Here is a 12840-nt window from a genome sequence, read left to right on the forward strand (position 1 = left end):
CAGGCTGGGCACAGCGGCTCATGCCTGTAATCCCAGCACTTTGTGAGGCTGAAGTGGGTGGATCACTTGAGGTCAGGAGTTCAAGACCAACCTGGTCAACATGGTGAAAGCCTGTGTCTACAAAAATACAAAAATCACCTGGGCATGGTGGCACACATCTGTAATCCCAGCTACTCAGGAGGCTGAGACAGGGGAATTGCTTTAACCCAGGAGACGGAGGTTGCAGTGAGACAAGATTGAGCTATTGAACTCTAGCCTGGGCAAGAGGGAGACTCTGTCTCAAAAAAAAAAAAAAATTAAGACAAAGCAAGACAAGGAGTCCTTTTATCCAACTCAGTTTGGTAAAATAAGGTACAATTCCTTATAAATATTTTGAGTTACTGCCTCTAAAAAGAACATTAAGAACTGGTTTTGTTTCATCCATAAAATGATAACATTATCCCCAATCTTTGTGGGGTTCCATATATGGCATGGATGCCACAGAACACAGCTTTTATAGTAGTGAGTGTAGAAAATGTAAATTCAACACAGTGGTAATTTGTACCCTCTCACAGATACACAGTGAAATGGTTAAGACAATTACCCCGAATGGAGTCCATAAATAGACATGGTGCAGAAGAGCCAAATCTTATGCAAACTTACAAGCTGTAAATGAATATCCATGTTATATTTGGCATGCTAGTTGTGACAGCCAAATCATGCTAGGTATGATAGTCAAATTTTAGGAAATTTCAAATACCATGGCACATGAGGGTACTCACAGGAGACAGTTTCTGAATAAGGTCATGGGCAACATGGACAAGGTTCTTGTCTTCATGGAGACATTTCTGAAACTTTTTACTCTCTTCATCTTCTAAAAGATCAAAATCAATGGCGGCATCCAGTAAGGCCTGAATTAACCCCTTCCAGGATTTGAGGGCTGGAACTTGAGGTGCAACTGCAGCACTGATGCCTGTTCCAATCACTAGCACAAGTTCTCGAGGCTTCTTAGTTTTTAGGCTTGGAAGCAGCTTCCTAAAAAAACCAAAACAAATATGAGGCACACAGCAAGATTGTCTGACTAAAGTTATAGTTTTTAGCTAACTTTTATAATTGCAGAGATGACCAATACCAGTTTTTGACACTTTTCCAAAACAGTTTAAAGAAAACGGCCAGAATATTATATCAGTGCTTGCTGAAAAATGAGTAATAAACCTATTTTAGGAATTCTAAAACCAATCGTAAAATCAGTTTCCTGCTTCATAGTCCCTCTCTCAACCCAAGAAATTCCACTAATATTAGGAAAAGATCCAAATAGATTACAGCTCAGCTGAGTTCTGCCAACTAAATTATACTTAAAACCAATGTTAAATTTCAAAAGAACACATTTGATTTGTACTCTAGAAAAACAGAAAAGAACCTCAGGACAAATTAAATTCCTATTACTGAGAAATGTCAAACAGATGAAAGAAAGACAATAAAAAATTTAACTCCAAATTTGTAAACACTATCCTCAGGCAAAAAAAAAAAAAAAAGAGAGAAAAGAAAAAGGGGCCAATAGAATTCTGAAAACACAGGAGCCCCACATACCTAAATAAATAAAGACATAACTATTCAACAGACCCGACAAACAGTGAAAAACATTCCTTTCTCACCATGATAAGCATTGAGAGATTTCTCTGTTCTGAGGCCCATATGTGAGATAGCATGGGTGCAAGTTTTTGCTTTCGTTCCCTTCTTTTTCATTCTGGAGACTATTCCTGCTCAAATGTTCCTTTACTTAAATTTTTGCTGATGGCATGTTCCCCTCTCCTGAAAATTGCTTTCCCCCAATCTTTTTGTCCAAATAATAAAATGGAGAGGATCAGCATTTTGGCATAACCCAAGAAAGGAATAGTACTTTCAAGCCTTGGGAAACCTAGTTTTGGGGACAGGGCCTCTAAAATTACTTTCTCTATTCCAAGCTTCTGCATTCAGTCATTCAACAAATATGAAAAACCGAGGCCAGGTGCCTGTAATCCTAGCACTTTGGGAGGCCAAGGCGGGTGGAACACTTGAGGTCAGGGGTTCGAGACTAGGCTGGCCAATGTGGTGAAACCCCATGTCTACTAAAAATACAAAAATTAGCTAGGCATGGTGGCACGTGCCTGTAGTCCCAGCTACTTGGGAGGCTGAGGCAAGAAAGAAAAACCAGTATGTAACAGACACTATGGCAGTCACTAGTGATGTATCTATGAACAAAATGGAGTCCCTGATCTTGAAAGGTTAGCCTACTAGAAAAGACATAGACATTAGAAGCAAATGATGAAAAATGAGTTTCAGTTCAGAGCAATCAAGATAGTCAAGCATACATAAATACATATACACAAATATACACGCACACAGAAAATTTCTAGGAGTCACAAGATCTATAAATAGTGGTTAAATGGGATAGGGGAGAATAAGGACTTTTTTAGTTTTCATTTTATACTGTTGTACTATCTGACTTTTTTACATAACCATATAGATTTGAGTTACAATTCTTCCTAATTAAGACCTCCAGTTTGGCAGGGTACAGTGGTTCACACCTGTAATCTCAGCACTTTAGGAGGCTGAGCTTGAGCCCAGGAGTTCGAGACCAGCCTAGGCAACTTAGTGAGACCCCATCTCTACCAAAACAAAAAAAGAAAAAAGGAAAAGAAAAGAAAAAGAACATTAGGCACGCTTGTAGTCCCAGCTACTTGGGAGGCTAAGTTCATGGGAGAATCGCTTGAGCCCAGGAGGTTGAGGTTGCAGTGAGCTGTGTTTGTGCCACTGCATTCCAGCTTGGGTGACAGAACAAGACCCTGTCTCCAAAAAAAAAAAAAAAAAAAAAAAAAGACTTCCAGTTAAAAACAAAAAAATTTAACCGTTTTATTATTGTTTCTTCGTAAACCACTAAATAACAGTCGCTTTTTTTTAGTAGGTATACATACCTAAAAAGTAGGCTAGGTAAAGATAACAGCAGACAACAGAGGTCAAATGGCAACAAAACTTTACAAGTTGTAATGCAAAAGCCGATTCCCTTGGTAGAATTTTGGGAATGTTCAGGTACATCTGAAGGTAGAGGGGCTGGTGGGGCTCAAACAGGAGAATCAGTTATAAGCCTTTAAGAGTTGCAACTTGAAGCAGACCGGAGGTTTCCCTGCTGCAGAGGTTGACCAGAGGACTATATTTGAGAACACTGCACACAGCTAAGGGTGAAGATTAAGTAAAAGTCTGTACATAAAATAGATTTCCCCCAACTCTCCCCATAGGAAGCTTTTCAGACACTAGGAATCAACCCTGTACCTACACCCCACACCCCATCCAGTCAGGAAATGAGAAGGATTTTTCTTTTAGGAAAATGGCAAGTATGAGATGAAAAACCTGTAGATTCTGTTCAGTGGGAATTCCTTAACTCTACGTAGAGTCTGACCAAGCCCCTTATTTATGTACATACAGATTCTCCAATTAGCGTTTTTTCTGAGACAGAATCTTGCTTTGTCGCCCAGGCTGGAGTGCAGTGGCGCAATCGTGGCTCACTGCAACCTCCAACTCCAGGGTTCAAGTGATTCTCTTGCTTCAGCAACTCAAGTAGCTGGGACTACAGGCATGTGCCACCACGCCCGGCTAATTTTTGTATTTTTAGTAGGGATGGGGTTTCACCATGATGGCCAGGCTGGTCTCAAACTTCTGACCTCAACTGATCAACCTGCCTCGGCCTCCCCAAGTGGTGGGATTACAGGTGTAAGCCACAATGCCTGGCCTCTTCAATTGGCTTTTTAGTGTTTTCTCTTAAAAATGGGCAGACAGACAAAGGTCACCTCACATTTAAGGAAAGGTCCCGACATAACAGTTACATCAAACAAACTAGCAGGTAGAGAGGAATTTAAAGGAAATAAAAGACAGCATGGGAAAGAGAAAAAAAAAATTAAAAGGAAACAATGATATCCTCACATAGATTTTAAAAAATTGGCCAGGTTGGGTGGCTCATTCCTGTAATCCCGGCACTTTGGGAGGCCGAGGCAGAGAGATCACTAGAGGTCAGCAGTTTGAGACCAGCCTGGCCAACATGGTGAAACTCTGTCTCTACTTAAAAAAAAATACAAAAATTAGCCAGACGTGGAGGCACACCCTTGTAATCCCAGCTACTCAGGAGGCTGAGGCAGAAGAATCACCTGAAGCCAGGAGGCAGAGGTTGCAGTCAGCTGAGATCGCACCATTGCACTCCACCCTGGTGACAGAGCAAGACTCCATCTCAAAAAAGAAAAAAAAAATTGCATTTGTGAAACCTAAAAAGAGTGCTATGAAAAACAAACAGGCAAACAAAAGTTCATAAATTAAAAATATAACAACAGAAATTTCTTAATCCACAAGATAAAACAGAGAAAACCTTAGAAAAAGCAAAATTTTAAAAAATGGGAAGGGAGAGAAAAATCAAGAAACGTGTAAGACTTAATCCAAGAAGTCTAACACCTGAGTAACAAGAGTATTTTTTTAAAATATGGAATAGAGAAAATATAGTAATAGAAAATAGCAAATAAGTAATACAAGTCAACTTCTCCAAAGTGAAGGTACCAGTGGCCAGCTTTAAAGAGCTGTCCAGTGTCTGGATTCATATGAGAAGATATATCACTGTGAAATTTCACGTTACTGTGAATAAAATAATGATCCTTCAAAGTTTCTAATGGACCAAAAAAAAAAAAAAGGGAAAAAAAAGTCATATAATACAAAGAATTGGGAATCAGAACAGAGTGGCTATTTTGGCAGGAATATTTAGATGTTAGCAGAGAATGAATGAGATACCAAAAATGTTATACTCGATCAAACCATCAAATAAATTTAAGTGTGTGACACAGACATTTTCAAATATGTCCAAAAAGTTTTCTCCTATGGATCTTTACTTAGGCTATGCAAGGATATGCTTCAGAAAAATGAAAGAGTGCACCAAAAAAGAAGACATGAGATCCAGCAAACAGAAGATGGATACAGGAGAGATGTAAAGGAAATTATCAGGATGATGGGAAAGGGAAATACCAAACATCAGCAATGCAACGGGCCTGGAGAACAAGAATCCAGAGTGGACTAGCGTCCAGAGGGAAGAATCCATGGCACAAACTAGCAGGTTACTGGTATGTTTCAGTATAGCTAGGAGATTTATTCTTCTGTCAGAGCATTTGAGAATACACTGAAAGCAAGCAATCAAACAAACAAAAAGACAGTCTTTTTTTTTTTTTTTTTTTTTTTTTTGAGACGGAGTTTCGCTCTTGTTATCCAGGCTGGAGTGCAATGGCGCGATCTCGGCTCACCGCAACCTCCGCCTCCTGAGTTCAGGCAATTCTCCTGCCTCAGCCTCCTGAGTAGCTGGGATTACAGGCACGCACCACCATGCCCAGCTAATGTTTTGTATTTTTAGTAGAGACGGGGTTTCACCATGTTGACCAGGATGGCCTCGATCTCTTGACCTCGTGATCCACCCGCCTCGGCCTCCCAAAGTGCTGGGATTACAGGCTTGAGCCACCGCGCCCGGCCAAAAAGAAGTCTTTAACATCACAAGTGAAAAAAATGGGCAACAAAGGAAATATAACCATTATGCATTAGGCTCAGCTATGAATACTATTTATGCAGTAATAATAATGTAAATATTAAAAGTGGATTGACCCAAACACTGTTATATAAACATACAAGGACATGGGTAGAGTGTGTGGAGTAGCAATATAGGGGGAGGAGTCATGAGAGCAAAGCGGTCCTTATATTCCATACTCGAAAATCAATAAAACCAAAAAACTAAAAAGCAGCAAGATATAGATACATATATATTATTTTAAAACATGGATGTCAACATTAGAAGAAACAGATAAAGTTGAAAGTGATTATCTCTGAGGAGGGGTGGACTTTGAAATTCTGAGTTTTAAAAACTATGTACCTGTATCACCTTGATAAAAAATAAAAAGAAATCCAAAATAAAAATAATTTAATTTTTTATATGAAGATCAATACTGATTAATGAAAACAACTGATATAGAGGGTAAATCGGCTATTTTTCTTTCTCTCCTACTAATGGTAATTTACTCTGTTCTCTTATTCCTTTCTCTTATTTACCTGGGCTTTTTGGTGGGGGGTGCGCCATCACTGAAGAATCCAAAAATCTCGTCTATATCAGAGGCCTGGCTCCCTGTAGAAGCCATCCAGTTTCTAAAATAGATTAAACACCATGGACCACAATTAGATCTGTAAAGTATACCATTCAAAATAGCACATACATTAAACAATTTTAAAATGCTATATACCCTTAAAGGTGTTTTGGAGGTGCCCCTACTTAGCAGAAATTTGTTAATTAATGAACAGTCCAAACAAGGAATTAAATTAGTCTAAAAGAAGTAACCTAGAAGTTACAGGACTTTGGTGCCCCATACGACTATCTTGCTTCTGTTTTTGAAGGCCTGCCCCCAAGTTCTCACCAAACAGTGTCAACTCAATTACTGGCCATCACTTTGCAGAACTTAAGAAATATCAGTTATTCTCCCATAAAATGAGTTTGCAGAAGGCTCAGGGGATAAAAACTACCCACAGATAACTGTGTTAATAGTCCCCAATTATCCACTTACTCTCAGCTGAAGAAATTATTGAGTTAAGAACAGAACAATCAATACTAATTTGGTGAATAACAGACATTCCCTGTTGCTGGACAATGGTGACCTAACAGCCAGTGGGGCATGTGTCTCCTAATATGAAGTGGACTTTAAATGAAGCCACTGTGATAACTGGTAAAGCTATGATCTAGCAAAGATGTATGAAAAATGGTCAATTATGTTCGGGTGCTGGAATAACTGGCAAAAGTAAATAATCACCATGGATTAGAAGGAATACCGTAAAGTTTTAATTGCTCAAAGCTTTAGCAAACTTGCTAAATCTAAAAACTGAATTTAAAAATAGCAATAATATTTTAAGCACACACACAATACAGAAGATAAGACATACTACCACCATCTGGGGTGTTTTAGTACATTCCATTGCCAACATACAGAACTGAATTATTAATGATTATTGGAAGTTTACTGTCTTATTAGAAACCCCTTTTCTTTTTTTTTTTTTTTTTTTTTTTGATACCAGGTCTTGCTCTGTTGTCCACGCTCAAGTACAATGGCACCTTCTTGGCTCACTGCAGCCTCGGCCTCCCAGGCTCAAGCGAATAAGCTACCTCAGCCTTTCCAGTGCCTGGGACTACAGGCATGCACTACCACATCTGGTGAAATTTTGTATTTTTTGTAGAGAGGGGCTTTTGTCATGTTGCCCAGCTGGTCTCGAACTCCTGAGCTCAAGTAATCCTCCAGCCTTGGCCTCCCAAAATGTTGGGATTACAGGCCTAAGCCACTGTACCCGGCCCCAAAAAACCCTTTTCCTTTATTAAAACATTAAGTTATTTTTTGTGGTAAACAGAAGGCTCACTTCCTCATGCGTCCATCACACACAGTGGAATTCTTCTTTAATATAATCATAAGGAAAATAGAAATAATAAAATCACAGTAGTGAGTTAGGAAGTAATCGTCTTTCTAGTCAAATCTTTGATTCTGTTGGTGAGAAAGTTGGGGCTCAGAAGATTGATGAGTCACTTATCTCAGTAAATCTTGCCTTAATTCAATCATGTGGGATTTTTTTTTGAGACAGAGTTTCACTCTTGCTGCCCAGGCTCAAGTGCAACAGTGCGATCTCAGCTCACCACAACCTCCGCCTCCTGGGTTTAAGTGATTCTCCTGCCTCGGCCTCCCGAGTAGCTGGGATTACAGGAACGTGCCATCATGCCCGGCTAATTTGTATCTTTAGTAGAGATGGGGTTTCTCCATATTGGTCAGGCTGGTCTCAAACTCTTGACCTCAGGTGATCTGCCCATCTTGGCCTCCCAAAGTGCTGGAATTACAGGCGTGAGCCACCGTGCCCGGCTGGGATGTTTGTTAAAAGTACATATATTCTTGAAAATAAAGTCAATTAATTAAAAAAAAGTTTGTTTCCAGGCTCTACTCCAAAACTACAGAATCAGAATCTCCAGAATCTTCCTTCAAATAGGAAACACCTAAATAAGATGCAAACTTAATTTTTCTACAATGCAACAATTTTGTTAAATGTAGGATGAACATGAGGTATACCATTAAGCCATCTTCCCTTAAGTGAATAACTTATTACAATCTAGCAACTTCCCAGTTTGCTTATACCAATAGCCAGGTTTTAACTGTCCTTAAAATATTTTTATAACATTTTCATTTATGTGAAGTCATTTCCTATTCTAAAGTCAATGCTCTAGATTGGTGAACTACTGATAGAATGTGCTTACTTCTGCCACACGCAGGACAACCCATCAGTTTGGGGGCATATATATTTTTAAGTACACAGGAAAAAACTGAGGTGCATAAATTCTTTTCTTAAACACGGTTCTATAAATCCATCATCTAAACAGATTACACCCAATGAAAAACACTGTATTGAAAGAGATGAAAATAAAATGTAGAGGGAAATTAACGCTTATTAAGTTTTGAAGATGGACATCTTCAGAATTCAATGTTCAATTCATCTACTAAACCAGTTTACAAACTCTTACTATATGCAATGGACTATTTATAAATATTAACTCATTAATCTGCATAACCTTATGAGGCACTATTATTACCTTATTTTACAGATGAGAAAACCGAGGCACAGAAAGATCGGGTACTTGGTAGTACTAGTATTCAAACCATGGCAACTCTGCCTCCCAAGTCCAAGTTCTCTCTTTTTTTTTTTTTTTTTTTTTTGAGACGGAGTTTCGCTCTTGTTACCTAGGCTGGAGTGCAATGGCGCGATCTTGGCTCACCGCAACCTCTGCCTCCTGGGTTCAGGCAATTCTCCTGCCTCAGCCTCCTGAGTAGCTGGGATTACAGGCTCACGCCACTATGCCCAGCTAATTTTTTGTATTTTTAGTAGAGACGGGGTTTCACCATGTTGACCAGGATGGTCTCGATCTCTTGACCTCGTGATCCACCTGCCTCGGCCTCCCAAAGTGCTGGGATTACAGGCGTGAGCCACCGCACCCGGCCCCAAGTCCAAGTTCTTAACTACACTATTGCTAAACAGGAAGTGCTTATTGGAACATTTCAGATTTTAGATTTTTAGATTATAGATGCTCAACTGGTTAAGTATACTGCAAATATTCCAAAAAAACCATAAATCCAAAATACTTCTGGTCACAAACATTTGAGATAAGGAATAACAAACTTGTATTAACTTTTCAGCCTTTAAAAAAAAAAAAAAAAAGTCCAAAACTATCAACAAAGGAAGTGCCTGCATTCTAGAAAGCAGATTTACCTGAAATAGTCTGAAGTAATCCTTAATAGTTGCTTCTTAACTAGGCACTCCACTGATGTAATCTTGGCAGTCAACTATATTCAGAGGCTGGGAAAACTCTCTCCAGTGACAAGCACTATTTGTTATGCACTTCACCATCACCTAGCCACCAGAGCCTAGATTTGTCGTACCATTTTCTCCTGGAAATTATGTAAGATCATTTTTGCTGATTTCTATTTCTGCCAGATGGTCAATTCATGATGTCTAGACCTGAATATTAAGCTTTCTGACTTACTTCTTTAACAATCAACTTTTCTGAAGGCCCATTCCATCTCCTATTACTTTAAAAAATTAAATATAGCCAATTGCTTTTGACTGAGAATGTTTAGGGTCTTCTTATTCAGATACTGAATGAGAAGTACCTGAATATGCCTACATTATATCCAATCATATACTCATCCTGTTTTCTAACAGAGAAACATCTTTACTTTAGCCTAAAGGCTGCCTCATGTGATACAATCTCACATGTATACCCCAGGGGCACATAAGCATAAACTATATTTTGTTCCTTCTAGAGTACTGTTTTCAGAAAAAAAAAAATCAATTTAACCCTAAGCAATATGCAATTATTGCTAAAGAGCTTCACAGTTAACTTTTTTTTTTTTCCCCATTTATTTATTTTATTGCATTTTAGGTTTTGGGGTACATGTGAAGAACATGCAAAATTGTTGCATAGGTACACACGTGACAGTGTGATTTGCTGCCTTCCTCCCCATCACCTACATCTGGCATTTCTCCCCTTGCTATCTCTCCCCAGCTCCCCACCCCCCACCGTCCCTCCCCTATTTCCCCCCAACAGACCCCAGTGTGTAGTGCTCCCCTCCCTGTGTCCATGTGTTCTCATTGTTCAACACCTGCCTATGAGTGAGAACATGCGGTGTTTGATCTTCTGCTCTGTCAGTTTGCTGAGAATGATGGTTTCCAGGTTCATCCATGTCCCTACAAAGGACCCAAACTCATCGTTTTTGATGGCTGCATAATATTCCATGGTGTATATGTGCCACATTTTCCCTATCCAGTCTATCATCGATGGGCATTTGGGTTGGTTCCAGGTCTTTGCTATTGTAAACAGTGCTGCAATGAACATTCGTGTGCACGTGTCCTTATAGTAGAACGATTTGTAATCCTTTGGATATATACCCAGTAATGGGATTGCTGGGTCAAATGGAATTTCTATTTCTAGGTCCTTGAGGAATCGCCACACTGTCTTCCATAATGGTTGAACTAATTTACACTCCCACCAACAGTGCAAAAGTGTTCCTATTTCTCCACATCCTCTCCAGCATCTGTTGTCTCCAGATTTTTTAATGATCGCCATTCTAACTGGCGTGAGATGGTATCTCAATGTTGTTTTGATTTGCATTTCTCTGATGACCAGTGATGATGAGCATTTTTTCATATGTTTGTTGGCCTCATGTATGTCTTCTTTTGTAAAGTGTCTGTTCATATCCTTTGCCCACTTTTGAATGGGTCACAGTTAACTTCTTAACATGCATCAACTAGTTCACATTTTAATTTTTTTAAAGTAATCATGGTTTTCTTTTTTTCTTTTTTTTAAAGACTAAGCCTCACTCTTGTCCACCAGGCTGGAGTGCAACGACACAATCTTGGCTCACTGCAACCTATGCCTCCCGGGTTCAAGCGATTATCCTGCCTCAGCCTCCTGAGTAGCTGGAATTACAGACACCTGCCACCATGCCTGGCTAATTTTTGTATTTTTAATAGAGATGGGGTTTCACCATGTTGGCCAGGCTGGTCTAGAACTGCTGACCTCAGGTGATCCGACCACCTCCGCCTCCTTGGCCTCCCAAAGTGTTGGGATTATAGGCGTGAGCCACCACTCCCAGCCCAGTTTTCATTTTTGTGGAACTTGCTATGTATAGCAGAAGTGGAAAATGTTTTTCTGCTACAAGAAAACAAAGTCAATTACCTGTGGCAGTGTCTTCATTACTTGAATTACTGCTAAGCCACTGATAAATCCTTCAAGGCCAATAGAGTACAGCAAAATAAAAGTCAGATACTTGGTAAAAGCTGAGAAAAGTAACAGTGATCTCATGAACAGAAATGCTGAGGCTGAAGTCTTCATATGAGATAGAACACTTGTACTTCGAAATCTGTCAGCTTGGCAGGAAATAAAATGCTTATATCTCTGGTGGATGGAAAAGGGAAAAAGGTGAATGTTCTAGAAAAAAAAAGTCCTGAAAAAACATGATAAAAGGACAAGAAAAAAGAACTGGTCATCCAAATTAAGTTTGTACACAACAGAAGACCTGTGGGCTTGGAAACATCAGAGAATCCCAGCAGCTCTTGTTTTCATAGCATCTTGGTGCTAAAAAGATAGCAAGCCTGGGCTTTCCTTCACTGGAGAATCAGAGTGAGGCCTCCCAGCCCACCTTCCTCATTCCGAGCTAAGTTTCTCCTGTGTCTCCGGTGCATAGTCCTCAACTCAAACAAGTGACATGCCAGAAGGAGCTCAGAGTAATACACCTGGGTATATTTCAGATGGAATTAATCAAATGGAAGGAAACATTCTAATTTAAAAGAATTTTGCCTGGAAATAAAAGATCTACAGTTACCAGTCTGAGAAAGTGGTACGTTTCTTGCTGTAAAATGATCAGCTGTATCTACAGCAAGTTTCCTCCACCCCCTTTTAAATAAAACAGTGACTGGAATAAAGAATGGATTATTTATCTAGCATAAACACAGAAAAGGGTTAGCTTCATTTCTTAAGGGAAAAGAATCATCCTCTGACTTGAGAAGAAACCAAACCTTTCTATTTGTGGCTCTTGGACTAATTCCAACATATCTGAGTTTTTAGCAACTATTAGGTTTGGAAGGAAAGAAAAGATACCCAGTGTAAAGTACCACAAAAGAGTACTACTCAACAGGCTTTTCGATAATTAACAAATTAAATAAAATAGTAAATACTTTGGTTAGGTGGTTGATGAATTCAGCTCCATATGTACACTGCAGACTTTTCCATCAGTGGATAAAGCAAACAAGCTCACTGTTTCCTCCATCTCAGCACACAGAGGCAGGAATCATGTCTAGCTGTGCCAATATCTGATTCCTCTGTGGATCCCAGTCTTGAAACATTTCCTCTATCTATGGTGAACTTGAACAGCTCCTACTTTTATCCCTTAGCATGCCTGACGCCCTCTCCCTTCTGTCAGATAAGATCTATATCACACTCATTTCCTGAAAATGTGCTTTAACAGAGTCACTGATGAAATGCCAGACTGATGCCACTTATTCTTGACATTTTACAAGCAAACAATGACCCCTATCTGAATAATGTAAGAAGGACCTCACCAGAGGAAAGGTTTCTGAATGACCTTAAGGACTGAGAAGAAAAACTCCAAATTCTAGAATGCCCTTTAACTTAAGCTCCCAAATAAGCCGGGCGCGGTGGCTCAAGCCTGTAATCCCAGCACTTTGGGAGGCCGAGGCGGGTGGATCACGAGGTCAAGAGATCGAGACCATCCT

General features: G+C 39.5%; 1 protein-coding gene across 7 annotated transcripts in view; it reads right to left on the bottom strand.

Annotated features, from left to right (window-relative positions):
• Positions 1 to 12840, bottom strand: part of FAM118B (family with sequence similarity 118 member B) — a 53528-nt gene that overhangs the window by 22511 nt on the left and 18177 nt on the right. For all 7 annotated transcript variants that reach the window (XM_032284867.1, XM_032284865.1, XM_032284864.1 and 4 more), the window contains 2 exons: positions 6082 to 6174; positions 762 to 1014 (listed from right to left, as the gene is read on the bottom strand). In XM_032284867.1, the coding sequence (XP_032140758.1) occupies positions 762 to 1014; positions 6082 to 6167 (339 nt within the window). In that variant the 5' untranslated portion in view covers positions 6168 to 6174. The remainder of the gene's footprint in view (positions 1 to 761; positions 1015 to 6081; positions 6175 to 12840) is intronic.

Source organism: Sapajus apella, unplaced genomic scaffold (genome assembly GCF_009761245.1).
Source record: "Sapajus apella isolate SASKATOON/1434 unplaced genomic scaffold, GSC_monkey_1.0 scaffold16, whole genome shotgun sequence".
Lineage (NCBI taxonomy): Eukaryota > Metazoa > Chordata > Mammalia > Primates > Cebidae > Sapajus > Sapajus apella.